The sequence below is a fragment of the Monodelphis domestica genome, chromosome 6 (assembly GCF_027887165.1).
Source record: "Monodelphis domestica isolate mMonDom1 chromosome 6, mMonDom1.pri, whole genome shotgun sequence".
Taxonomy (NCBI): domain Eukaryota; kingdom Metazoa; phylum Chordata; class Mammalia; order Didelphimorphia; family Didelphidae; genus Monodelphis; species Monodelphis domestica.
The window spans coordinates 139,119,345-139,146,632 of record NC_077232.1 but is presented as its reverse complement, the minus strand read 5'-3'; the positions used below and the strand labels follow the sequence as shown (position 1 = coordinate 139,146,632).

The window sequence follows — 27,288 nt, the reverse complement described above, 5'->3', positions numbered from 1 at the left end:
AACTAGAGTATTTTATAGTCCATTCAGGGGGGAGGGAGGAAGCCAAAGGGCTTCCAGAAGTGGGTAGTTAAGGGAGGGAGTGAGGGAGGAAGAGGGAGGAGGAGGAGGTTAGGAAATAGATTGATCCATTAGCCTCACATAGTGATCAGTAGGCAGACCCCAGAGCATTCCCCTGTGGCAGTATCCTCCATCTCTCTAGAAGCATCTCTCTCAGCATCTCTCTGTATCTCTCAGTATCTCTGAAGAAAGTATTTCTATCTCCATAACTAGTAGCAGTTCTCCAGTCACAGTCAAGCCAGATTACATTCCAGTTAGGTACCTATTAATACATAAGACATACTGAAAATGCAAGAAAATTGTTTGTTTTCCTCTGAGGTAGGAACATAGATCAATTTTGAGTTATCTAGCATTTCCTAAGATTCTCTCTCTCTCTCTCTCTCTCTCTCTCATAAGTACAAACATGATTTTGGCGTAGAACTATGAGATATGTGTATCCAAATCTGCCCAGATAGCATATCTACAATGAATTATAGCTTTTGGAAATTAAAAAGAAACCTTCAAGTGTGAGAGTTCAACGTGGGGGTAGTACTTGCTTTGTTTACCTCTGGGTAGACAAAAAAAGAGAAGCAGCCTTGTTCTTGGTTTACTTTAATCTTGTATTCTGAGTAGGTTGATTCTCATTTCTCTAACAAGTTTTGTTTCCAGGAAATATCAAATGAAGCCTTCAGGTAGCCAGATGGTACAGACAGAGCTATCCCATTTCCAAGTGCTATCTTTGCGTCAGTTGTAACATGGATTGACAATCAAGCTGAGGCTAAAAGGGAGTAGAGAGGTTGACACCTCTGACAAAAACAATTTCATGAATATTGTGGAATTAGAAACAGTTCTCTCTGCTTTGCTTAAAGAAAGAAAACACAGTTGTTTATTTGCTAAGATGGTACTTTACAGGAACAATGAGCCTTTTATTGTTTATGGCATTTTGCCAACCTATAGGATAATTTTAAAATCTGTATTTATAACTATAATTTACCATTTTGTAAAATCCTTGGTGGACCAAATGTTTAATGATCATCTATAAAAATAAACAAATTCTCTGTGTGACTTGGGGTGAGAGAAATGCAGGGGGAAAAGGTGGGAGAGTATGAGACATGCGAAGGGCCTGGTGTGTTTTATAGAGAGTTTGCTTTGGAGTTAAGAAGGCCTGTATTCAGATTCTGCCTCTGACTTACACTAGCTATATGGAAAGTTCATATGGTCTCTTAGTGCTTCTGGCATCTTTTTAAGACCATAAATCACAGAGGCTATGATCTGTATTTGTAGGCATTCCTTACCTATATGATATTTCATGTCAAGGTTTTAAATATATATGCCTTGCGTGTATATTAAAAAATCCTAGTAATAGTGATGGTAGGATAGGATATGCTCTGATAGGATATTTTGGCTTCAGTGGAACTCATATTCTCATTTTCTAAAGGTTCTAGGTAAATCTGTACCATTATTTTCTTATATTTAATACATAACTTTTGACTTAATCAGGATCAAATGCTATTTTTCACCTTATTAAGAATGATCACATATTTCATATTGTGATAGGACCAGTGTTTTCTTGCCTCCAAGTCCCTGAGTTCTCTGACTTCCTTTTCTCAGGCAACCTGACTGGTCAGAGATTCTCAGATGCAGTTCCTGGCCTGGGGGAATAAGAGATATCAGTTGGTACCCCATCAGACTTGGTGGTTGTCTATGACTAGTGTGAGCTTCCATCTCCTGATGATGTGTGGACAGACATGTTTCTGATGGAGCCAAGGGGGCTGAGTCCAGAGAAGCAATGGCACTGTATCCTCACTATGTATCCTTGCTGTGCTTAAACAAGGTAAAACTCCTTTATTTAATGACTCACAATTGTCACATGAACTAAAGGTATTAGCTTTAGAGCTATGTCTACAACAAATATAAATAAAATGAAATACTTAATGTTTGTGTTACAATGTTTAACGTCTTCACTAAGAATAGTGAAGTCACTAGTCATATTACTCAGATTTCACAAGCCCATTTATAATAGTACATTAGTTCCTGCTGTTCATCCAAGAGAGATACTGATTATATGTCCTTTATGAAGCATAAGAGCATCACGTCACCATATTTAGTATGCTTGAATAGAAGGACAAAGAGAGGGACTGTTTCCTGCTTAAAAATGGACACAGTATCTGGAAAAAAAAATGCCAGAATGTGAGGGGCTACATGGAGGCTCAAACTTAGTTCCCTAGAAGGGAAGTCTGTGCATTCACTAGATGTTTGTTGAACCAAGTGGTCCTAGAAAGGAGGCTAGGAGTATTAGAAGTATGATGTAGAATTCCCAGGTTAAGCCAAAAGATTCAGGAATGCAAGTTAGCAAGATTAGAATGAAAGTGTTTGTAGAACTCTGGAAAAAAATTCTGGAATGAGCCTCCTGTACCCAGAAAAGGAGTTCCTAGAGCAAATGAGAGCTTTTTACTGGTCCTGTGAGTAATGTGGACTGTGCAGTTCTTGGGGGAGGAGTTTACTCTTCAATGACTCTAAGAACTTTCATGTTTAAAACCTAGCATAGTATTATGAGTCTGGAAGACTATATAGATCCCGGGGTGAGATGGAACTCCACAAAGGAATGAACTATTTGAATCTTTAGCAATAGTGAGTACTTTCTTTTTGTGGGAGAGCTTAACATCATGTTGGTGCTGTAAGTCTAGAAGACTATAAATACCTGGGGAGCTGAAGCTTATCGAAGAGATAATTGACTGGCAGTGCTAATGGATTTATATGTAAGATGTATGTATTTCTTAGGTGTGGTGGGTTAAATAAAGCCAGTCTTATTTTTGATGTTTTGTTAGCCTTACATGAGAAGGGAGGACTCTTTCCATTTTTTTTTTTTTGAGACTTAGGCACAAGCTAAATTCTGAGGTTCCCAGAGATACCATGAGTGGTAGGCAAAATGAATTAAATTCTCATTTTCACAGGGGATATCACTGGTGCCAGGCAGAATAGTCTAGAGAAGCCTTATTTGAAAGTGAAGCCTTTAAAATTTGAACCTGGTTCATGTATACCCAGAACTGTGAATTTATGTGGCACAGCATATTGGGCTTGGAGGAGGGAAAACCTGAGTTCAAATACAGCCTCAGACACTTACTAGTTGTTCAAACCTGGGGAACTTAATGAAACTATTTGCCTCAGTTTTCCCAACTATAAAATGATGATAAATAATAGCACCTGCCTTTATCTCCCAGGATTTTTGTGAGTATCAAATGAAATTATATTTGTGAAATACCTGGCACATAGTAGACAGTTACTAAATGTTTATTTCCTTCTTTGTTTTCTTTGAATTAGGGTCATGGGTTACAAATATTTGGGAAATAAAAGAAAGCTCTTTATATAGGCTCAGTCATTCTTAGAGACATGAATAACCCTATCACTAGGCTTTAGGGATGGCAAGACCCGTCAAAACAACTTTACAGCTATAGCACAGTTTTTGGTTTTTTTAGGGGGCACCTGAAGCCTGAAGCACTTTATTTTTTAAATTAATTTATTTAGTCAATTTAGAACATTATTCCTTGGTTACGAGAGTCATATTATTTCCCTCCCTCCCCTGCCCCCACCCAACAGGCAATTTCATTGAGTATTACTTGTGTCCTTGATCAGAACCTATTTCCATGTTGTTGATGTTTGCACTAGGATGTTCATTTAGAGTCTACACCCCCAGCCATATCCCCTCGACCCATGTATTTAAGCAGTTGTTTTACTTCTGTGTTTCTATTCCCACAGTTTTTCCTCTGAATGTGGATAGTGTTCTTTTATAGCACAGTTTTTAATGATTTTTTTTTTACAGGAAAACTTTGATTAACTAGAACTTAATTTGCTTCTACTACTCTCTTGTCTTGTTTTTCCTAGTATTTCTCTAGTAGGAATTATAGGCATATTATAACAAGCTCATCCCAGGCTTGATTCAGAAATCTCTAGGGGCTCTCCTAGGGACTTCATGCCCCAAAACCAATACTTTGGACAGTTTCAATATAATAGATTGAAAAATTATCTTCAAAATAATTCTGGTGAGGTAAGATATTCCTCTATTAAAGAAGGATTGAATTATGTGGTCAGAATTTTTCTACTCACTGTGGCAGGGAAATAGATTCATGTGCTTTAAGGAAAATTTTTACAATAAGAATTGAAAACTGAAATTCAGCTGGAAATTTAAGAAGACTTAATTCCTTAGGCATTCTAACTAAGCAAGCTTTACTCATTCAACGCCTCCCTTAAAGAAATAATATAAAACATCATTCCCATCATAAATCCTATGACCATGATATATTATCTCTGGCAACTATAATAGAACTTGTCATGTCAATAAATCAACAGTCATTAAACTGAAGTGATTGGTGCTTCAGCATTTGTTTGAGCCATAATTTGTTTTAGGAATGTTGAAAGACTGAAAGACAAGAGTAGTAGGTTTGATGTCTAGGCTAGTTTTCACCTTTGGGATTACTGTTTTTGTCTACTTATTGTTCAAATGCCAAGAGAGGACAATGTGTCTTTTTCCATTGTTAAATCTTCCATTGGTTCCATTGTTTTGATTGGGAAGTCCTTTGCTTTCTCTTGTATTGTCTCTCAGTTAAACTTTTTTCAAAGTTGGTGCTAAAGTCAAGTGGCAGCAATTATAGACACAACTACAGTTGAAATATTATTTCTGCTATTATTTTTGTGATGAAATGCAATTAATCTTGGTCTTTCAGACTCCCAAAATAAGAAAGGTATAGAAAAGAACTTTAGAAATTAAAACCAGAAATGCCAAGTAATATATCCCTCTTCTTTTACTTGTGCAGGTATGTATTTAAGTATATGTGCATAGGTGTATATGTTTGCACATGTAATTAAATGCACATATATGTTTGTATATGTTGTTCTAAACACTGGACAATATTCCAAAACATTTTTAGACCAAGAGAGCAGCGGACAGTGTTCAGGACACAAGAATGAGAAACCAGACACCAGACTTAAAGCTTTGGCCTTGCCACCTCCAATTTAAGGCCCTGCAACAAAATTGTTCTTTAGTAATTAGACTAGAATTACTAGTGAAAAAAAATTCATTTTAATATTATAATTACTCAGAGACTTCCTGAGTAAAGAGTCAGGCCACCTATATTTTTATCTTGGTGCTGCTACTCACTACCTCTGTGACTCTGGACATGCTGCTGAAACTTTCTGCCACCGTTTTCTCATTTGTAAAATAAGAAGGCCAGACTAGATCATCTTTAAGGTCCCTAACACGAAGAACTAGAATTTCTGTATGCTATGATTCTAGATTGAATATCTGGTGCTAGTATCATCAAGTCTAATGAACACTTTACCTATTTAATTTTTGATGGTTTATATATAAACAGGAATCATAAGGGTAGAAGGGACTTACTATTTCAAAATAGTCCAGTGATATTGCCATTTGCCCTTTAAAATTCACCATGAAAATGAGCATATTTTAGTATTTCTTAAATAAATGCATTTATAATTTTTGATGTTTTTCTTTTACATTAATGATAATTATTCACCTCATAGCCATTATCTTATGCTTTCATTTATTTTATTGTTATTAGTAGGTAAATGAGAAGGATTGGCATTGTATTAATCAAGTGGTAAAAATTCAATGGAACTTCTAGGAATTCAAAAGGAATTGATCTAACTATGAACACAGGAAGCAGTCGAGGAAAAAAAGAATACTACCTCTGTGTGTGTGTGTGTGTGTGTGTGTGTGTTTGTTTGTTAATTGGAGACCTCTGATCAATTCTCTCCTCCTTTGCCCCCAATACACTCCATGGAACATGAAGGTCAGAGAATAGAAGTAAGGGGGCACATGGTTTAGCCCCTTTCAAACCATGAGTGGTTACAGTTATAGAATATGTGAGTCAGGTAACAAAAATAATGGAATACAAAGGTTTGCCCTTTTCAGACAAAGGCTATGGAGATTGAGCGGAGTGGATTGAGCGGCTGGGTAGCTCAGTGGATTGAGAGCCAAGCCTAGAGGTGGGAGGTCCTAGGTTCGAATCCGGCTTCAGCCACTTCCCAGCTGTGTGAACCTGGGCAAGTCACTTGACCCCCATTGCCTAGCCCTTACCACTCTTCTGCCTTGGAGCCAATACACTATGGAGAAAGTTGAATTTTAAAGTGCTTATACTTTGTTATGTCTTTAGGATGAGTAAAAAAGTTCTTCAGCCAACTTGATGGAATTATAGGGTGGCTAGTCATAGACTGACTAAAGGATTAGTCACATCCCTGGTGGTTTTTAAAAATGCAATAGCAAGTTCTGAGAAAAGAGCCAGTTGAGAAGCTAGCTGAGTTAGAAGACAGCTCTAGAGGCCAAATCATCCTTCTTTGAGATTGCAGTAAGGGGGAGAAGAATTTTCTCTTTTTCTTTTCCCTTGGCAATAAAATCTTGTAGCATAAGCATAAGCCATAAGACACCTTGCCCAGAAGGAGCTGATCCTGCTGAATCAAAGAATGCAACTATGGAGACAAGTAAGCCCACAGATAATGGCAGAGTGATATGCTTAGCAAAGATATTGCATCTAATGGAAGCAATGTGAGGAAGACATGATAAGAGAAGACATTGGGTAGTGCCGTTATAGTGCCAAAGGTGTAAGTGGCTTTTGACACATTTATTCCCTAGATGTGTGGCTCTATATGTATGTGTGCACTCTTCCCAATGGTACCATACACATTTGGGAGGGTGTGCCTCTGGTTTATGGCGGGAATGTTTTATTATCATGCTTTCCCATTTCAATAAATGAATAAATGTTTTTGTTTTGAGCTCATTCTTTGAACTTGGTGATGTGGTATGAGTTATAATTTTAGGAGTGTGCACCTACAGAACACTTTGAGCCTTGGATAGTTGTTCCCTGGGAGACCAAAAGTACGAGAATGAGTGCCCCTAGAAGGGGTACTACACTTAGATTATTGGATTAGTCCACAAAAACATAGCTCATGTATACATAAATACACATATGTACATGTGTGCATATATGCACAGATGTATAGAAATACATGCACACACACCCTTTTTTGGCCATATTGGTAATTTCTTTAGTATAAAGAATTCCTGATGTGGAAATGCCATCTCTTTTTTTTTTTTTAAACCCTTACCTTCAGTCTTGGAGTCAATACTGTGTATTGGCTCCAAGGCAGAAGAGTGGTAAGGGCTAGGCAATGGGGGTCAAGTGACTTGCCCAGGGTCACACAGCTAGGAAGTGGCTGAGGCCGGGAAATGCCATCTCTAAATGCAGACCAGCACATACTTTGTAATGTAAAGACTTACAACATTGCCTGAGGATAATAAGAATTTAAATTATTCATCCAGGGTCACACAGGGAGCACGTGCCAGAGACGGAACTTGAACTCTTGACTGAATTGGGAAATTGTGCAGTATGGTATTTTTAATAATTCTAAATTGTCTGCTAACACAAATACGAATATTCTCCTGATGGATATGAAAATAGCTGTGAGTCATGGAACAACACCATCATCTTGGAATAATGATAATTATGAATCACTTAGCATATTACCAATGATAACTTATCTGTGATAAGTGGTATAAAAGGCATTGGGAAGGATTGGAAAAGGCTGCTCATATAGTGAGAATGAGAGACAACAGAACCAAAGGAATGGATCTAACACATAAGAGAGATTGATCCTCAATGGAGAACTTGAAGAAAGTCATGTGGCTTCTTATTCACTTTGCCTGGACATAATTTTGAACCTTCACACAATACACTGCTGTTGCTTCATAGGCTTTCTGGGAGGTGCGGTATAACACAAAGAAGATTGGATGTAGTCAGACTTGGGTAAGAGTGTCAGCTCTGATGCTGTGGGAACTTGATCAAGGCACTTTTTCCTGTATGAGGGTGGGCCAAGTCTGACTTCTTTGAGCTTCCATATTACTTGTATTCCCTATCTCAGAGTTAACAGGGAAGTACTTTGTAAACATTAAACTGATATAGAAATATGTTACTTGTAAGTATCTCACAGGTTTGTTATGACAATTACACAAGATCATATACATAATGCATCACAAAGCTAAGTTAGGATAGCAATGATGATAAAGACTGGGACCCCATTTACTCCAAGTTCTGCTAGGACCTCCCTATTGTTTCAAAACTTGACATCCCTATCTCTTCCATAGAGCCTTCCCTTGAAGTGAAGTGAGTTGCTTCTCCTTCTACCCAAGATTCCTTAGCTTCAAAGCCACCATTGCTCGCTAATCTGTTACAGTACAAAAATGCATTTAATTATTCATGATCTGGAGAGGTCTTTTGTGTGTTATTGATCTACTGGATGTCTCTTGGCTCAAATTTCCTTCTGTTTGTCCACACTGATGGTGTTTATTTTAACCATTAAGCTTTTAGGAGACTGATGAACATATCCCTCTTACTTGCTTAAAGAGTACTCAGTGATAGAATGTCATGCCATGTGGAAGTTTAATAAAAACTATTTGGTAATTTTGGTGCTTTTCTACTTTTGCTACATCTATAGACTATTTGGGTCCATGAATTTCTCAACCTAATGTACTAACATTGGCAGAAAAATTAAAGTGATGGTGAAAACATTTTAAATGTTAACTTATTGTGAAATTTGTGCTGTGAGGATTTGGATTAAGTATTCAGAAACATTTTCAGAGATGTTAAGAATAGCTAATATTTCAAGTTATAGTCCAGTGTTAAATTGTTCCTGAAATATTTTCAAAACATAGAGCAAACTCAAGATCCCAAATAACCCTTAAATATGCATATATAGTTAGGTGAGTTGAATTGTTTCTTTTATTTCTATGCCTAATTGTAGGGACATTATGGATACACCAGAAGCTGGAGAAGAGGAAATTTTAGTCTTCTAATGAGCTAGTACACATATTAAATTTTTTTTTTCTTGTTTCTAGCTTATAAGATTATAGACCTTAAGTTGGAAGGGATCTTAGAGATCATTTACTCCAACTACACTCATTGTACACATGAGGAAACTGAGGCTCAGGGAAGTCATACTCTCCCAGAGTTACAATAAGTGACTGAGGCAAGATTTGAACTAGGGTCCTCTGACTCTAAATACCAACAGAACCAAACTGCCATTAGAGTGATTGGTTTACAGTCTGGATTTCAGATTTCATATGAGCTCAATTTGAGGTTTGGGGTAGGCCTGAAACACTACAATTAAATGAAAACCTTCTCCTACAAATCATCCAATAACTGGATTTGGGAATAGTTGACTGCATATAGCAGGTACTAAATAAATTCATTGTGTTCATGTGTGAGCATTTTTATTTAGAAAGACAGGGAGCAGAGTGTAGCTTTTTGGACTCTACTGGGATGTTGCCGTTGAGTGTGGGACAGGGATGGCAGTAATGGGACTGTCTTAAATATTTGCCCAGAACTTCCCATTGTTAATGTCATGGATAGAATGGTTGGGCACATTATTTCTGGCCTCTGTCCAAATCCAGAGTTTTCTATTCTGCCAGTTCTTTATTTCAGCCAACAAGTCAGCCCCAGGCGTGGAGAAGCTTCCTGGCCACTCCCAAGTCCTGATCCTATTTTGCTTTCTCCAGCACCATAAGATACCATCTGGCAGAAACACCAACGGGGAACCTTAAGGTATGCCTCTGGCCCGGTTTTTCCATCCTCTCACTTCCCCAAAAGGACGGTGCAAAAGAGAAGTGCATTGGATTCACTACTAGTGTCTAAGGGCCATGCTCTCACACTGCCTTGGGTTAGGGGTGGGAACGGGAGGGGGGCAGAATTTTCTTGCCCTCTCCCCTTTATTCCCCGGGTGTCAGGCTGAAGCAAACAACACAGGATTCCCCTCCTCTGCCAGGCACTCGATTGGCTGAGGGGTGGGCAGCTTCCCCTTCAGCCCACTAGGCCGGGTTGGTGCCACCCTATGCCAATTACTGGCATTGACCCTTCCTCCCGGGCGTCTCTTGTCAAAGTTGATTTTCAGGCACCGGATGAAATGGAGAGAATAGCTGCCAGGACAAGGCAAAGGAGGAGGCGCAGGAGGAGGAAGGTGGAAGGAGTCGGGCTTCTGAAGGCAGGGAGTTTTCCGAGTCCGGAAGGGGAGTCCATCGCCTTCCATCTCTGTCTCGGTATTAGACCCGAAACAGTCACGCAGAAAGCCAAACGTTAAGGCAGCGGGGTAGGATTAGAGGGGCGTGGGGGGCGAGGGCGGGAGAAAGCAGCAGCAGGAGGAGATGGGAGTGGCGGGTCCCTAGCCAGTGCCCTAGAGCACCGCAGCGACCAGAGGTCCGCAGCGGGAGTAGTGGATGCTGTGGGTGGGGAAGTGGGCGAAGGAGGGAGCGTTGCCTCTTCGGGGACTCCCCAGCTGCAGGCAGAGCTGGGAAGTGGGCTGGCCTGGGAGGCTGATCTAGCTTCTTTCCCCACCTCCTTCTCCTCCTCCACCGCCTCCTCCTCCTCCCCCAGCTCCTCCCGCAGCTGCCGCCGCTTACTCCCGCCACTCCCCACTCCCCCCCTCCCGCCTTCCCTTCCTCCTCCCCCACCCCCTCCAGCCCAGAACCAAATCAAACCGAAACCCGGACCCCGATCCGCCTCCCCCAGCCCGTCCCTCCCCGAGAGCTCTCGACCATGGGCATTTCTGTTTTCACCTTATAAAGATGGCGGTGCGGGATCACTGCAACCTTTAGACTAATGACTGTCCGAAACATCGCCTCCATCTGTAATATGGTGAGTACTAGCTGGCTTGGAGGTAGGCTTGAAGGAATGAGGAGCTAAAGGAATGAAAGAAAGCCCAGGAAGAACAAACCTCCCTGGGGCCAAGGACTAGTTGGAGGGTGGGGGCGGGGAGGTGGCCGTCTCCGGGTGAAGTCCAAGGACTGAAGTGGCCGGAGCGCGGGAGGACCTCAAATAACAACGGTGGGAGAACCTTGTCTTCCCTAGCTCCCCCAGCCCTCCCACCCCGGCCGTTCCCGCAGGGTCCCGCCACGCTGCTGCGCCCCCCTCGCGCTGAGACTGAGCCCGGCGGGCTCAGAGTGGAGGTGGGCTGGGGGTGGGGCCGAACCTTCGGCTGGCGTCTGGGGGAAACCCCAGCCTGTGACCCCGCCGTGGGAGAATGCGCGTCTGGAATCCCGACCCTTCTCCCCACCTACACACTAGGGGACTGCGTCTCTGCAATGCATTTTAAATGCATTGGTCATTAGTGATTATGAAAAAAATGCAACAACTTAAAATAAAAATATGCTGCAGAGCTCTCTTGGTCTGACTGTCTCTGCGCCCCTGGTTGGTGAAAAACCACTTTGGCTCTCGTGGTGCCTCAGTTTTTCCCATCTGGGAAGGGGATTGGGGGTGCGGATAATGTTATCTGGAAATCCGTGGCATTCGAAGGCCCTCTGGTCCTAGCTGTTAAAGTGGACTGCGTAATACCGTTCGGCTGTGGTCCTCTTCCTCTAGCTCTTTAGCAAATATGGGGGGAGGTATCGAAAAACCAGTTGAGTTATTGCTAGCCCTAAGGTGGGGTTCTAGTGCTTGCTAGCAGTCACTTTAATTTGTGCTTCCCTCTCCAGTGTGCTCCTATATCCTTTGCAGGTTCTTCAACTTTCCCAAGTCTCTAACTCACCTTATGTGAATCCCGGAGTGCACGTTGTTGGCACTGACACCCCTGCCCTGTTTCTCAGGAGGATGCCAGCTTGCCCATGGAATAAGGCAGTCATTCTCAATCTGATAGATTCTATTCCCCTCCAGCATTAGGAACCTCTTCTGGGTGTGCCACTATATTTGTTTACTCTCCAATTTCCTCTCAGGATTTATTCAGCCTAGAGTGTCCAGGCTGCTGCTGGGAACCATTGCACCAATAATTTTTAATATCTTCTATTTATTATATTTTAAAACTCTTTGGGAACTGGTAGAACAGGCTTCTGAGATAGATGGAATCTGAGGAGGCTTGGACAAAAGTAGCCAAATTAAAAGTGAGACCCGAGTTAGAAACCCCTGGGGTAAGGTGACCAGGCTTGCCTATCCTCCCTCCCCCCCCTCCCCGCCCCCCCCAGGGAGTTTTGTCTTCTATTTCACACCTGAGATGCCAGATTAACACATGGTCAGGGAGAGTATTAGTGAACCTTGCTTTATCTCTAGGATGGAACAAGTCTGTTAGACTAGCTTCAGTTTTCATCATTGGTCAACATAGTCTCTGACTTTGCCAACAAAGTAATGACTAGGACTTCACCAAAGAGAACCCAGCAATGGTTACTGGCACAGGGAGCATTCTAACTGGTGTGAGACAATCAGAGCCTTCTTAATTTTCATCTTCCTTCTCTGCCTCAAGGAGATCAGGTCTCCTGTCCTTCCATATGTCAGTGCATTCATGCTTGAGGGAGAAAGAAAATGTTACCTACCTATCTATAGTAAAACTGTTCTTTCTCTTTGTTTGACTTTTCATTTTTAGTGGTTCATGGTGGATACTGTTTCAGACTAAACTGGCAACAACTCATAGTGAATGGTGGTCATGGGAACGAAAGAGAAATTGGCCTTTTTCACAGGTTATTGTGAAATGTTCTAGTAGTCTTTCTTTTTTAAACCCTTATCTTCTATATCATTTCTAAGACAGAAGGGTATCAAGGACTAGGCAGCTGAGGTTAAGTGACCTGCCCAGATCATATATCTATGAAGTGTATGAGGTTATATTTGAACCCAGATCTTCCTGACTTTAGTTTTGTTGCTCTATCCACTGTGCTACGTAACTGTTCCTCTTTTGTTCTTTTTTGGAGTTCACCTCTTCTTTTAATGTCTTCTTTGCAGCAGAGCTATTCTCCATTGGGCATCAAAGGCAGACTGGAAAAGCAAGAAACCAAAAGAGGAAGCTGCCCTAATGTTTTGGTGGTGATGGTTCAGGATTCCTCCTCCCCTTTATTCTTTTTTTAAAACCCATACCTAGCTGTAGTACTACCTACCTGCTTCTACCTTTGTTCTTAATGTATGTAGGCGAGGTCATTGGATATCTTTGGCAATTGAGAACAGGTTTCATGCTGTTCCCTCTAAAACTTGAGGCTATTTGTACTGGCCAATGAATGAACTGTTGGGGGTTACATACTGTGGGCCTGTGGAGTAGACAAGGCTGTTGGAGTGTGTATTTGTTTGGAGAGGTGGAGTGCCCAAAGCTTACCTGTCCAGATCTTACAATGGGAGCCAATGAAGATTCAAATTTAATGGTCCTTCTTCAATTAAATAAATAGTGAACCATAAATGTATAAATGATGATTGCTCAAACTCCTCTGCTCTAATTCTAATTCTAAGTCATTTGGCTTTTCTTGGCTTCACTTTTCTCTGGTGTAAAATGGAAATTATATTGTCCTCAGCCTCAATGGCAATAGTTCCAAATGTAAACAATTTTAAGTGTCTAGGGCTTTGCAAAAATAGATGCAAATCAAACAAAATAATAGTGTAAACAGGGAGGTGGAGTGGAAAATCATGACCACTCCCCCTTTTAAAACACATAAATAATTTCAGCCCCTCCCTATCTGAGCCAGAGGAGAATGTTTCCTGAGTTGAGTTGACTTCTTTGGCTGGGATGCTGCTGTTTTCATCTGATCAGACATAAATACTCTCTGGACGTCACTGTAGGGTTTGCATTTGCTGATGAATTGTTTCCAGGTAGGTCTTTCATGAGTCTCTTCCTCTTTTCATTTTCATGCTGAAATCGGTTTTTAATTAATCCATATCTTATTTCTTACCAAGGTGCTTGTTCAGATCTAGTTTCAGTCTCTGAAACAAATGGGAATAATTGATTGATTTTGAGGTGACATTGTTTAGATAGGCTGGTTCTGGCACATTCTAAAAAGGCTGATATGTGTTAAGGAAAGAAGTAAAAAGATTTCTTCTTCTGGAGATTCAACAAAGCTAAGATCTGTATATTGTGCAGAGGATTTCTTTTCCTAACCCTATATGGGAATAAGCAGAGGAGACACAAGAAAATAACACTCAGTATTATTCACATGTTTGAGAAATAAACATCTTTCTCTACCCTGTACAATTTACCTATACATGAGAAGAAAACCCCAGAAGTCTTCCCAGTCTGTTGGGAAGTTAAAGCTATATCTTATTCATATTAATAATTTATTTTCTCATTTGAACTCTTGCCATAGCACTTCTTGATAAACTTGCTTCAGGAATGTCATCCTGGCCACAGTGTCTAGTTCAAAGGTAATAAAGCTTGCTTGGCTAGTGTGTTGTAATTTTCAGAATGCATTAGTTACCAAAGTATGTTGAAATGTCTATGGCTGGTTAATGAAGCCTTCACTGCATCTTCAGCATAATCCACAAATAGATGAGTTGAGGTTTAAAATATTGACAAATGGAAAATGAGAATTTGAGAGCTTTTCAGAAGTAGCTTTTGTTTGGAGAAGTAAAATGCCATTTTAAAATGTGACTTTCATAGACACAAATTGGTTTTAAAATATTTAATCTTCATTATTCTTGAATTAGTGGTTGTATATACTTTCTTTAGCCAATAGATATCATGATGTGATGATTCTTTATTTTTTATAATTAGGTAAAGTTTTTATAAGAAGATATATATTTACTATCTGATCAGTCAACATTTTTTTCAGGGTTTTTCTTAGATCATTATAGTATGTTTCAGAGGCAGCTAAGTGATGCCATGGATAGAGTATTGGGTCTGGAATAAGGAAGACTTATCTTCCAGAATTCAAATTTTGCCTACTTACTATCTAAGTGACCCTGGACAAATAATTTAAGACTGTTTGACTCAGTTTCCTCATCTGGAAAATGACCTGGAGAAGGAAATGACAAACTACTCCAGGATCCTTGCCAAGAAAATCCCAAATGTGTTTATAAAGAATCAGACATAAATGAAACAACTAAACAACAATATGTGTTGCATGATGAAGGGGATGGCATAGAATTGAGAGGCAAGAGACCTTGATTCAGCCTAATTCTTCCTGGTGTATGAATCTAGTAAAGTTCTCCATGTTTTCATATCTTATTTTCCTCATGTAAAATAAGAGTATTGGGTTAGGTGACCCCTAAAATCCCTTCCTTTTTAAATATTAAAAATTCTAGTAATCTTTCTAATATATTTTGTTCCCAACTAACTATTAAAAAGGTGGACATTGAAATGTCCTATTGAATAACCAATTAGTGAATAGCTAAAACTTGCTGAATTTTTGAAAAATTCCTAAGTCTAGGAATTTAAAGATTTTTCTTTGGAGATTTTTCATCCAACTGGACAAATAAACAACTTCTCTGAGGTTATAGTTGGAAAAAATATTAAAATTCATAATTTTAAGAAAAAGTAGTTTATTTAGTGGTGTTAGTTGTTAGTTATCCATGATATTCTTGAAATAATTGGAAACTGGGCCTACTGGTTAACTCTGTGTTCAATTTGGGAGAAACAGCTATGTCTCTAAAATTGGCCCATGGGGTTTCACCTGTCTAGTTTACTGATTTTAGAAACTGAAACCTGAAAGTGGGTTAAGCGGATAGGAGACGATAATTCTGACATTCATGTCTAAAATATGGGAATGGAAATTGTGTTAAAGGGAGACTCTTTTCAAATAGATGCAAATCAAGCTAAATAAGGTAATTAGAAGTACTTACATCTCTTCTGTCAGTTTTCTTTTCCCCCCTTTTATTTCCTAGGTTCATAAACTCATGATACAAATATAAAGATATATTCAACCTTCCTACATTTGGGATTTGGCTAACCAAATTAATGTCCCACTACTGAATGTATACTGTACACTTAACTAATACAATAAAACCTCATTCATTTGAACTTCCTTCCTTCCTTGAACATCTGATATTTGCATATACTTGGAAATATTTGTTTATTTTTAATATTCTGTAATTTAAACTTCACTTTTTTTCATTCTGTCCTTCCTCCTAATCAGATAATATTTTAATTTATTTTATTAAAATATTTTAAATCCTTAACTTATGTCCTAGTAATAGGTCTTAAAACAGAAGGGCAAGGGCTAAGCAATTGGACTTGCTCAGGATCACACAGCTAGGAAGTGTCTGTGGCCAGATTTGAATCCACATCCTCCTGACTCCGGGCCTGGTGTTTTATCTCTAGTGCCACCTAACTGCCCCCAGTCAATATTTTAAAAGTTTTGACCGTCACATTTTTCTTATGTAATATTATCTTTAAAGGGCTTCATGATTATTATCATTTTCATTTCATAGAAGTAGAAGCAAAATCAAATGACTAGCTCAGTTACTTCAGTAGTGGTAATTATTTGTTGTTGTTCAGTCATTTTCTGTCATGTTTGACTCTCCATGACCCCATAGTTTTGTGTGTGTGTGTGTGTGTGTGTGTGTGTGTGTGTGTGTGTGTGTGTGTGTGGTGACTGGAATGGTTTGCTATTTCCTTCTCCAGTTCATTTTTGAGATGAAGAAACTGAGGTAAACAGGATTAAGTGACTTGATCAAGGTCACACAGCTAGTAAGTATCTGAGGCCAGATTTGAACTCAGGAAGATGAGTCTTGACTCCAGATTCCATGATCTATCTCCTATGCCAAGAGGTAATTATGCACATTTCTATACTGCATTCAAGGTTAATAAATGCTTTCCTCACAAAAAACCTATAAGGTCGATATTGTAAAAATGGCTTTCCAAAGATCACTCAGCAACTATACTATTTTCTTCCCAGTTTACCACTGTAGTCACTAATTACATTTTACTATAATAGTTTTGCAATATTCAAGCCTGTAGTTATGAGAAAGTGACACATTGGTAGGGTATGGGAAAATTCCACAGTGATTCTTAATTGTGAGACCTGAACTATTCTGATAAACTAGCAAAGGCTTATTTGAGTGTTTAAAAACAATCTAAGCTGACAAGTAACTGTGAGATCAGAATGCTTCATTCAGTTCTGCATTGATGTTCTAATGAACGTTTTAATTTAGCTCAAGTTTGGAATTATTCATTCAGAGTTTCATGGTGATTTCAAGATGGAATCAACTTTTAGCCTAATTGGAGGTAATTGCTTTGGTTGATCTTAAAAGTTTAAGGGGACCTTTTTATTTTTTTTTAAATTTTATTTAATTAGTGTATTTAGAACATTTTTAGAATTAGAACCCCCTCCCGAAGCTGACATGCGATTCCTCTTGGTTTTACATGTGTCCTTGGTGAAAACCCATTTCCATGTTGTTGATATTTACACCAGGGTGATCATTTAGAGTCTACATCCCCAGTCATATCCCCATCAACCCATGTAATCAAGCAGTTGTTTTTCTTGTGTTTCTACTCCCACAGATCTTCCTCTGAATGTGGATAGTGTTCTTTCTCAGAAATCCCTCCAAATTTTTCTGGATCACTGCATTACCACTGATGGAGAAGTTCATTACATTAGATTGTACCACAGTGTATCAGTCTCTGTATACAATGTTCTCCTGGTTCTGCTCCCTTCTAAGGGGACCTTTTAAGTTGCCTCTAGTTCAAAATCCTTGAGGATATACTCTGGCCACTAGACTACTTTCTACAGTCTCCAAGGATAGTTCTAGTGCTTTAGTATTTAATAAATACTTAGTGGGTTGGACTTTAAGTGAAATGCTCTCTGATCTCTTCTGGCTACAAAACATCCAACCTCAGAACCTTTGTGTGTATGTGTGTAAGTAAGTAAGAAGGGAAGTCACAAGGAAGGGACATGACTGTCTTGTGATAATTAAGAGGATGAGATGAAGGAACAATAAACTGAATTTGGAAAAAGAACAAGCTGGTGGAACAAGACAAGGAGTATAGATCTCAGGACATAAGTTAGAGAATTCCTTGCCAGTCTTTAAATGCAGAAAGTCATTATTATTAAAAACAGCTCTTAATTTAATACAATGTTGCTAATTTTGGAACTAACTTTAGTTCAATCAAAATAAGCATTAGAGAAAAGTATCTTTTCAGCAGTTTATGAGACAGTAAAATTGATAGCTTGTGAATTCTTCATATTTACTCAAAAGCTTTTAGGTATCCTTTTAGGAAACAAAGATTCAAGTAATCTTACTTCCACATTGCTCTTCAGTTGAGGTTGGTGGAATGTGACTTATCAGCTCCTGCCTAAACACAGATTTGTGAGGTGTGTTTTGTTTTTAACCTGAACTTTATTGTTCACAATGTTGTGGCATCTTGGAAATGTGTGTTCTGACTCTATTGAGTTGCAACAGTTTCTAGCTTAGTTAACTTGTTTAGTTCCAGGGAGCAGGTTGAACAACATTGGGTTGGTGTTGCAAAGAGGTAGGCTTAGGTGCCAGGTCCAGAACTTTTCTAGCAATTAGTGTTATCCCTAAGTAGAATGGGTGTCTTTGGGGAAGTAGTAGATACCCCTTCCCAACTGAGATTTTTTGAGACATGGCTAGATGACTACTTGCCAGTGATGTTTTTTTAGTGTGGATTATTAGTCAGGTATGTGTTGTACCTCTGAGGTCTCTTCCAATTCTGTTTTTTTTTTTAAGCATTATTGTGGAACTCCATAAAAATTCTAGATATCTATATAATTTTTTAATCAGCAAGGCTACAAGAATTTATTAAACACTTTATAGATTCCAAGCTCTGCAAAACACCAGGGAATACAAATACAAGGGAAAAGGAAGTCACTATTTTCAAGGAGGAAGGACATTATACAAAAGAGAATTGAAAAGTTGGAAGGTAGGAAAGAACATGCCTGTATTTGGCATGGTGTTAATGAATGAAGCAAACATTTTTAAAACTCTTATTATGTGCCATGCACTGTGCTAAATGCTGGGGATACAAAAAGAGGCAAAAGAGACAGTTCCTGCCTTCAAGGAACTTGCATTCTTTTTTTTTTTCTGTCCAAACCTATTTCGTTCCTTTTTTTTTTAGTCAATTTAGAACATTATTCCTCAGGTTACAAGAATCATATTCTTTTCCTCCCTCCCCTCCTCCCACCCTTCTCTTAGCCTATGCGCAATTCTGCTGAGTATTACATGTGTCCTTGATCAGAACCTATTTCCATATTACTGATATTTGTACTAGGATGTTCATTTAGAGTCTATATCCCCAATCATATACCCCTCGACCCATGTAACCAAGAAGTTGTTTTTCTTCTGTGTTTCTACTTCCACAGTGTTTCCTCTGGATGTGTGGATAGTGGTTATTCTTGTAGATTACTCCAAGTTGTTCAGGATCTCTGCATTTCCACTAATGAGAAATCCGTTATATTTGATTGTACCACATTGTATCTGTCTCTGTGTACAATGTTCTCCTGGTTCGGCTCCTTTCGCTTTGCATCAGTTCCTGGAGGTTGTTCCAGTCCCCATGGAATTCCTCCACTTTATTATTCCTTTGAGCACAATAGTATTCCATCACCAACATATACCACAATTTGTTCAGCCATTCCCCAACTGAAGGGCATCCCCTCATTTTCCTTTGCCACCACAAACAGCATGGCTATGAATATTCTTGTACATGTCTTTTTCCTTATTATCTCTTTAGGGTACAAATCCAGCAGTGCTATGGCTGGATCAAAGGGCAGACAGTCTTTTAGCACCCTTTGGGCTTAAGGGAACTTAAATTCTAAGAAAAGAGACAACATGCAAAAAAGATATACACAAAGCAAGCTATATCCAGAATAAGTGGGAAATGTTTAAAGCAGGGAAAGTACTGAAATTATGGAAAATCAGAAGCAAAACAGAGGAAGGGATTGAAGGTTGGCTAGCCCAGGTGCCTTTCCAAAATTGAGCTCCTGTGAGGAACCCATTGATCTGGGAGATGGACCTGAGAAAGGAATGAAGGGGAATATAGCCTAGGAAATCTGCCTCAGGAAACTTTTTTTTTTGACCCACATAATCATTCAGACAATAGTCAGCAGTCATTACCAAGCCCCTACAATATGCTAGACATTGTTAAGTAAAAGAGATTTGGAGAGGAAAATGCAATAGCTCTTTCCTTCAAAGAGCTTACATTCTACCAGGGGAGACTTTATATACTTGGAGAAGTCCATGCAAAACAAATATAATGGTGGGGGTGGGGAGGGAGAGGATCTGGGCACTAACAGTTGGGAAATCTGAAAAGGCTGTGTTTTATTTTAGAAACATTCTCTCTTTAAAGTACTTGTTAAATTCAGAATAATTTTCTTTAAGCGAATGAGTTAAATCCTAGGGTAATTTTAAAGTTTAAAAACTTGGTTATCAAATCAGCATACCTTTACTACACCTATGAATATTCCTCAGATTTTAACCTCTTTTCTCTTTTGCTTTCCTTCTAATGGAGGGGCCAATGGATAAAATGATGAATACCTGGAGACTGCAAGGGACCTTCTAGAGAACAATTCATAAATTGATAATTGGCTCTTCAGATGACCTCATATTGGCTGAAAGGGCAGCTTATCACTTATGTAATTTGTGTTGGATCATTCCATTGTTCTTTTCAGAAAGAAAAGCATGAGTCTAAGAAGTAACTCCAAAACATGGCATTCCCACAAAAACATACATTCATTACACTTTAACAAGACAGGCAAAGTAGGGAACAAATTTGCAATTATTACTTTAAGCTGTGGTTTACACAGTCACCTCAGAGCATAGCAGGGTCAGGAGTGATTAGATTAGGTAGAAGGAAACCCTGTTGTAACCTGTTCCCTAGAAACAACAGCCAAAGCAGAGATGGTACCAACTTTTCCCACTGTGGGGAGAAAAACAGGGCAAAGAACCTTGCTTCTGCCCAGCAGCAGTTTCCTAGCTCCACTTCTTCCAAAATGAACCTCAGATTTCATAATGAGAATTGAATAATAAAGTATATGTGCCATAATGAACTTTGTGATATCTTTAGATTTTCTAGAACACAATTATACTGTCAGAAAAGAGAGGAGGAAAAAAATGGTACGGTGGTGATTATTCTTTGGAAAGGTCAATTGCCTTCTTGGATCTCAGTTTCTTAGTTTCTAGAATGAAAAAGTTAAACTAGATCAGGATTTTTCTTTTAATTTTTAAATTTGTTTGCATGTCAACGAACCCTTTGCAGTCTGGTGAAGGCTATGAACCCCTTCTCAGAAAAATGTTTTTAGATGCATGAAACAAAACAAGCTTATTATATTGAAATAAGGAACTTTGATTTCATCCAAGTTTTCATATCCCTTGAAATCCATCTCCAGACCCACATATGTCTGAATCACATTTTACAGATGAAGGTCTTTCATCTGTAAAATTAGGGGGTTGCACTTGATTACTTTTAAGGTTGATTCCATCTATACATAGATGATTCTATGATTATGGAAAGTCTCAAGACACCAGTCAAGAGCTCATTCCTCCATGGCCAAGGGGAATAGAAAGATGTTTGCAATTAATCTGATTATCCCACTAAATAACCACTCAAAGAATTAAAAGCCATTTAAGCAAGATCTTCCAGTTGAGTGGCAAATACCATTCACTCTTCTTCTCCAGTATTAGTGGATGGACAGTTAGGGTCCTGTGATATCAACATGAATAGTGAATTTGTGTGGTCTCAGTTTTTGGAGACAGCATTGAATTTTAAACAATAGTGATTTGAAAATAGTAACTCAGGAAGGGAATCTTGGGATTGTAAGGAATTTTGATGATGCCAGCTAGTGTAGAAATGTAGTCTAAGTAAAGAAAGGGCTTTTAAAAGAAGAATTGGAAGAGAAAAGTAAAATCGTTCTCCAAATTCAGACAAATGTAGATGAAAGATGTAGGTGTGCTTGGCAAAACAAACAAACAAACTTCTAATAACCCTTCAGGGTATGATGCATTTCTTCTATTCCTGGTAACAAAGGTACCTCATACAGCCAAAAACATTTAGTCATTTGCTTAGTTTAGAAATCAGTGTTTTGGTGAAGAAAAGTTAAGTGTGTCTAGGTGCAGAAGAACATGGGTCAGATAAGTTCAATTGCATTAAAATACTTCAGCTGTTTACCTGAAGAAAAAGAGAAAAATAACTGCTGATGGGGAGGGGAAGATTTTTGCTTCTCTGCCCTTTGCCTTCTTTTAGGGTTTGGGGTAAGAATAACTGGTTGTTTGAGATGAAAAATCTCTCCCCAAATAGGTCATTTTGGGGATCTCTGACTCAGAGAGAGAGAGAGAGGCAGTATGGTGCATAGGCTGAATTCAGAATCTTGGGAGCTGGGTTCATATTCTACCACTTTAACTTAAAACCTGTATGAACTGATTTACCTTTTCTAGAATCCCTCTTTACTCATCTGTAAATAAAGGGGCCTGGGCTTAGCAGATGATTGCTAAGGTTCTTTCTAGCCTCTACATCTATGATACCTTCTTTGTTCTTCAAAATAATTCAGATGCAATCACTGTAGGAATGAGTTTGGTTGGCATATGAGGAAATTAGGCACAGAGGTAGCCAATAAGTTTTATAATTGAGGGGATCAGAAAGTCTTGAGAATTGCTCTGTTAACCTATTTCCTGTGACTACTGTCCAAGCAATTTTATGTTTTTCAGTATCTGTGAGTAAAAGAAATAGAATTAATTCTGCTTTAGAGGAAACCAGCAAAATCTGATTATAGGCTTATTAAACATGCTCCATAACAAATAGAATGGGCTTGATAACAGTAAAGTAGAGGCAGACTTTTTGCTATTTCACTTTTAAGTTAATCACTGTTTTTTTTTTTAAACCCTTACCTTCTGTCTTGGAGTCATTACTGTGTATTGGCTCCAAGTGGTAACGGTTAGGCAATGGGGGTCAAGTGACTTGCCCAGGGTCACACAGCTGGGAAGTGTCTGAGGCCAGATTTGAACCTAGGACCTCGGTCTCTAGGGCTAGCTCTCAATCCACTGAGCTACCCAGCTGCCCCCTAATCACTGTTTTAATGATTGTTTTGACCTGTGCCTGCAAGGAATGCATTTTCAGAGCCTGGCTTCTGACCCTAGTCAAGCCTCCTCACCAAAGCCTCTAGCTGTACTTCATTTCTGTTTTCTCTGTGTTCCAGCCTAACCCAGGGTTATTCTACTGTATCACATATCCCTGGGCCATCTCTTTGGCAGGAGAATTTGTAGCTCAGGTGCAGTGAACCAGAGACCTTCAACAAGAAAGCAGACCAGTGGATTTGCCCACTGTTTGCTCTTTGGTTCTATCCACAAATAATTAAGATTTGGAAACATTCTAGTGGAAGGTCAGAGTATCACTGGCCTCAATTTACATGAACTGATTCTCTGTTACAGTCTGGAAAAAGTCAGATGCAGGCCAAAGAGATAGTGACAGGCTGGGACTCTGCTCTCTTATACCACTAATTGGTAGATTTCATTTAAGCAAGTGCCTTAGCAGCTCTGGGTTTCAGGTTTTTTCATCCATAGAACAGGAATAAATAATACCGGTCTCTACTTGGGTTGTAAGCATATTGAGAAGATAAAGTTAAATAGTGAGATATGAAGATGATTTGTACTGAATACTTGGAGCAGGGGTCCCCAAACTTTTTACACAGGGGGCCACACTATCCCTCAGGCCGCAGGAAGGCTGGACTGTAAAAACAAACAAACTATGAACAAAGCTATATACCGCTGTCTGGGATAGCAGAGGCTGCAGCGCTGGCTGTGATGGGCCTCTCACACTTTGAACATGCCCATCACTGCCACCACTATACCAGGCAGCAGTATACAGAGTGCGGAATCCCCTCCCCCAGATCGCCACTCACCATACTGACCATTGTGCAGCCACATAATCCTTTGCATGATGCCTTGTTCTCTTTCAGTTACTCTCAGAACAAGGCTCCATGCAAAGGATTATGTCACCAGAAGTAGTACTATACGTGAGTGATGCCACACTTCGAGGCCGCCACATAAAGTGCTCCTCTCACTGACCTCCAATGAAAGAGGTGCCCCTTCTGGAAGTGCAGTGGGGAATGGATAAATGGCCTCAGGGGGCCACATGTGGCTTGAGGGCCATAGTTTGGGGACCCCTGTCTTGGAGGTTCTGTGATTGTGTCAATATGTAGAATACCAACTTTTCTATTACCATCCTAGGGTGAAGTTTGACGTACTTGGAGGTCCAGGGTCATGTTCAATAGGAACAAATAAAGATCAGAATGGGATTTGAACCTATGTCTCCCTGACACAGACCTCAGATTCTATCTATTCTGACAGGCCATTTAAAAAAGTTGTGGTGGTTTTTTTCTTAAGTTAAGGCAAAGTGGTATAATAGGTCCTCATTCCCCTAACTTTTAACCTATTTATTGCTAGCTTTCCGAGAGAACTATTATCAGATAGGTATAGTTAGAGACAGGAATACCACTGAACAATATTAAAATGCTTGATTTCCTACATTTTGTTTTCTTTTCTTAAAATTTCCTCTTAAATTATTGTCAGGAGTTAATAACATTTCAAGTGTATACTTCAGTTTATATCATTGTAAATGATATTGCACAGATTTGTTTTTCTTAAGTATTAGAGAATAAGGTTAAAAATAGGAATTAAAAATCCTCTCAGAACTTTTTCTTGATGAAAATTCTATGATATCAAATCACTTTGGTGTATGACATTTAATTTTAATATTTTTCTGGAGTCTAGCTTCTAAACTAGATTAAAGAAGATGATATCAACATTCTTTACCCTTTTTTGTGCTTGATTATAACCCTTTTGGTTCTACAGATGTCCCTTCCCCATCATGACTTCATTATATCCTGGGACTGTATAAGAAATTAAATGGGAATTTGGGTGGAATTTTGTGGAAGCCACAGACAACATGACACATACAAAAACATAAAAAGTTTAGAAATGACCTGATTTGGCCTATAGGCAAATATGGAACCCAGATATTACAATAAGATACTGTAAATACCCTATAAAAGAAAAAGAAAAAATTCAGACTTCTTTGGAATGAGTGAGGGCCAAACCATTTTATGTGGATTTTCCAAGTTGTGGAGCCACTGTACCCCTAACCCCTACAAAGAGGGGTTTGGAAGAGATATCTATACTTCTTTCAGAGTGACTAAGTTGCGTGAAATTTGTCCCCTCTGGTTGATTTGTCTCTATGGTTATTTACTAGAAGAATAAAGTCTGGATATGTTACTCTGTATAGTGGATGGTTAGTGGGTAAGTAAACATTGTTCTGGGTATTGAGCTTGCATATTTCAATGAATAGAGCCAGCAATCAACAGGATGTTCAGGAATACTGTCTTTACCATTTGCCCAGCTTTCTGCATATTATCCCAAAATTTATAATTTTGGAATTACTCAAGCTCTTAACTGAAAAGATCATCCCAAATTGGTTTAGACTTTGGCTTCTCCTGGATAATAACTAAGTTCTAATAACTATTTCTCCAGTTATTTTTTTTTATGTTACTTGCAGAGCTTTTGGGCACCTTGGACAAGGGGGTGAGTAGGGCTGGAGAAGCTCACCTGGGATATGTGTATATGGGGTTAGTATAGGGAGAAGGAAATACTTTCTGGGACAGTACTTTTAATGCTTTTTGAATTCCAGCATGTTGGAGCCAAGCCTAGTTGTTTGTCCTAGTTATGGCTGTGGTTATATGGTGGTGTCTTTTTTCCCCTTACCTTCATTCTTTTCATTCTTCAATCTTTTTGAAAAATCATAGGGACCAATGAGGGAATTTGTTTTGCTTATTTGTTACAAAGTGTTTCCTCTCCAATAAAGGAGAGAGGCAGAAGGAAGAGGAAAAAAGTTTCATTGAATGAAAAAAATAAAAACAAAAAATGAGAGAATTCTGCATTTCCCATACTAACTCTTGGGATGAATTGGCCCTAAGCTAGTTGATCCTTAGACTCTGTCTTTCTAAAAGGAGACACAACCCATAGATTTTCTGGTATTTTAAACAGATCTATTTTGCAATGTGGTTTTTCTTTAAATCCTTTTTTATTCAATTATGTAAGCTACTTTCAATATTCTTTTCTTAGAAAATGCCTAAATCAAGAGTTTCAGACAAGTAGGAGAGGAGCTAAATGCTTTAAAAATTTTTTAAAGAACTCTTTCTTTCTTAGAATCAATACTCAGTATTAGTTCCAAAACAGAAGAGTGGTAAGGGGCTAGGCAATTGGGTTTAAATAACTTTCCCAGGGTTACACAGATGGGACTTATTTGAGGTCAGATTTGAACCCAGACCTGGCGCTCTATCCATTGAGCCACCTAGCCTCCTCCTTCATTTTTTTAAAGTAATATTTTTTGTATGGAAATAACTTTTCTACAATAATAGGTTTTTGTGTGAAGTTAGCCTTTATATGATAAAATGTCAATTAAGTCTAATATATAATGCTAATTAACTTTAGAAAAATTTACATATATCTGTAATAATTTAACAGTTATTCTTATTCATCTTGCATATCTAATAGTCATTTGTCAAATCTTGTCACTTCTATCTCCATAACATCCCCTAGTTATATGTTTTCTTCTCCATTTTCATAGCCATGACCCTAATTAAGGCCTGTATAACTCCTCACCTGGAGTATTTTGGTGAATTTTTATTTGCTCTTCCTACCTCAAGCTTCTCCTCCCTCTAGTCTTATCTTCTCCCTGGCTATCAATGTGATTTTTCTAAAGCACAGACAGATCTGACCATTTCTCCCTAACAGTAAAATCCAATGACTTCCTATTATTTCTGGAATCAAATATAAACTCCACTTTGGGGCATTTAAAACTCTTCACATCCTGGCCCCTTCTAATCTGTTTAGTCTCCTCCTTCACATACTGTATAAGACAGTCATGTTGTTCTATTTGGTGTTCTAAACAAATGCTCCATCTCCCATCTCTTTGCCCTCATCCTCCAATGGGTAGATAATACTCTCCTTTCTTTTGCCTCTTGCAATTCCTAGCCTCAGCTCTAGGTAAATCCTTTATTGATCACTCCCTTCTTCTCCTCCATCTGTTCCCTGACCATTCCACCTCTGTGTGTCTTATTTTCCTCTACTGGGTAGGAACCCTCTTTATAGCTGTGTATTTAGTACACAGCACAGTGCCTGGCATATTTGTAAGCACTTAATACATGCTTTTTTTTCTGTTCATTCATTCATTCATCTGTTGTTTCTTAATTGCCTCTACCAGACTTACCATGAAGCAAATTGTGTTTCCAAACCTTTTCTCTGGGAGCTTCATTTCCTATTCTTCTAGGGTGGTGTCCTAGCTGTTAGACTGCCAAGCTCATCCCTTCCTTCACCTTCGTGTGATATTAGAGTTAGAGGGGACATCAGGCTGCCTAATCCTATCCATATATGTAAAACCCGAATCTCTTGGCAAACATTTTCCACATAAGGTGTCCATGTAGGTTTTATTTATATTCATGTGTGTTGTTTAAATTCAGTTGGAAGAGGACACTTTGATTCTTTTTTGGAGGAGAGGTGGAGATACAGC

General features: G+C 38.9%; 1 protein-coding gene and 1 long non-coding RNA gene across 5 annotated transcripts in view; one reads left to right on the top strand and one right to left on the bottom strand.

Moving 5' to 3' along the window:
* Positions 1 to 462: 462 nt before the first annotated feature.
* LOC103093657 (uncharacterized) lies at positions 463 to 11,077 on the bottom strand. 2 transcript variants are annotated; one of them, XR_001622985.2, is made up of 3 exons: positions 10,655 to 11,032; positions 1,557 to 1,688; positions 463 to 842 (listed from the first exon to the last, which is right to left on the bottom strand). It is a non-coding gene; the product is annotated as an uncharacterized LOC103093657 (long non-coding RNA). The 2 variants fall into 2 exon arrangements; XR_008912869.1 differs by lacking the exons at positions 463 to 842; positions 1,557 to 1,688 and adding an exon at positions 9,295 to 10,130 and having other exon boundaries at positions 10,655 to 11,077.
* USP46 (ubiquitin specific peptidase 46) overlaps positions 10,297 to 27,288 on the top strand; it is a 70,544-nt gene continuing 53,552 nt past the window's right edge. Inside the window, exon 1 of one of the 3 annotated variants that reach the window (XM_007496461.3) lies at positions 10,297 to 10,733. In XM_007496461.3, the coding sequence (XP_007496523.1) occupies positions 10,698 to 10,733 (36 nt within the window). In that variant the 5' untranslated portion in view covers positions 10,297 to 10,697. Of the gene's footprint in view, positions 10,734 to 12,715; positions 13,653 to 27,288 lie in introns of those variants that run through there. The other 2 variants (XM_007496464.3, XM_007496462.2) reach the window with 2 other exon arrangements.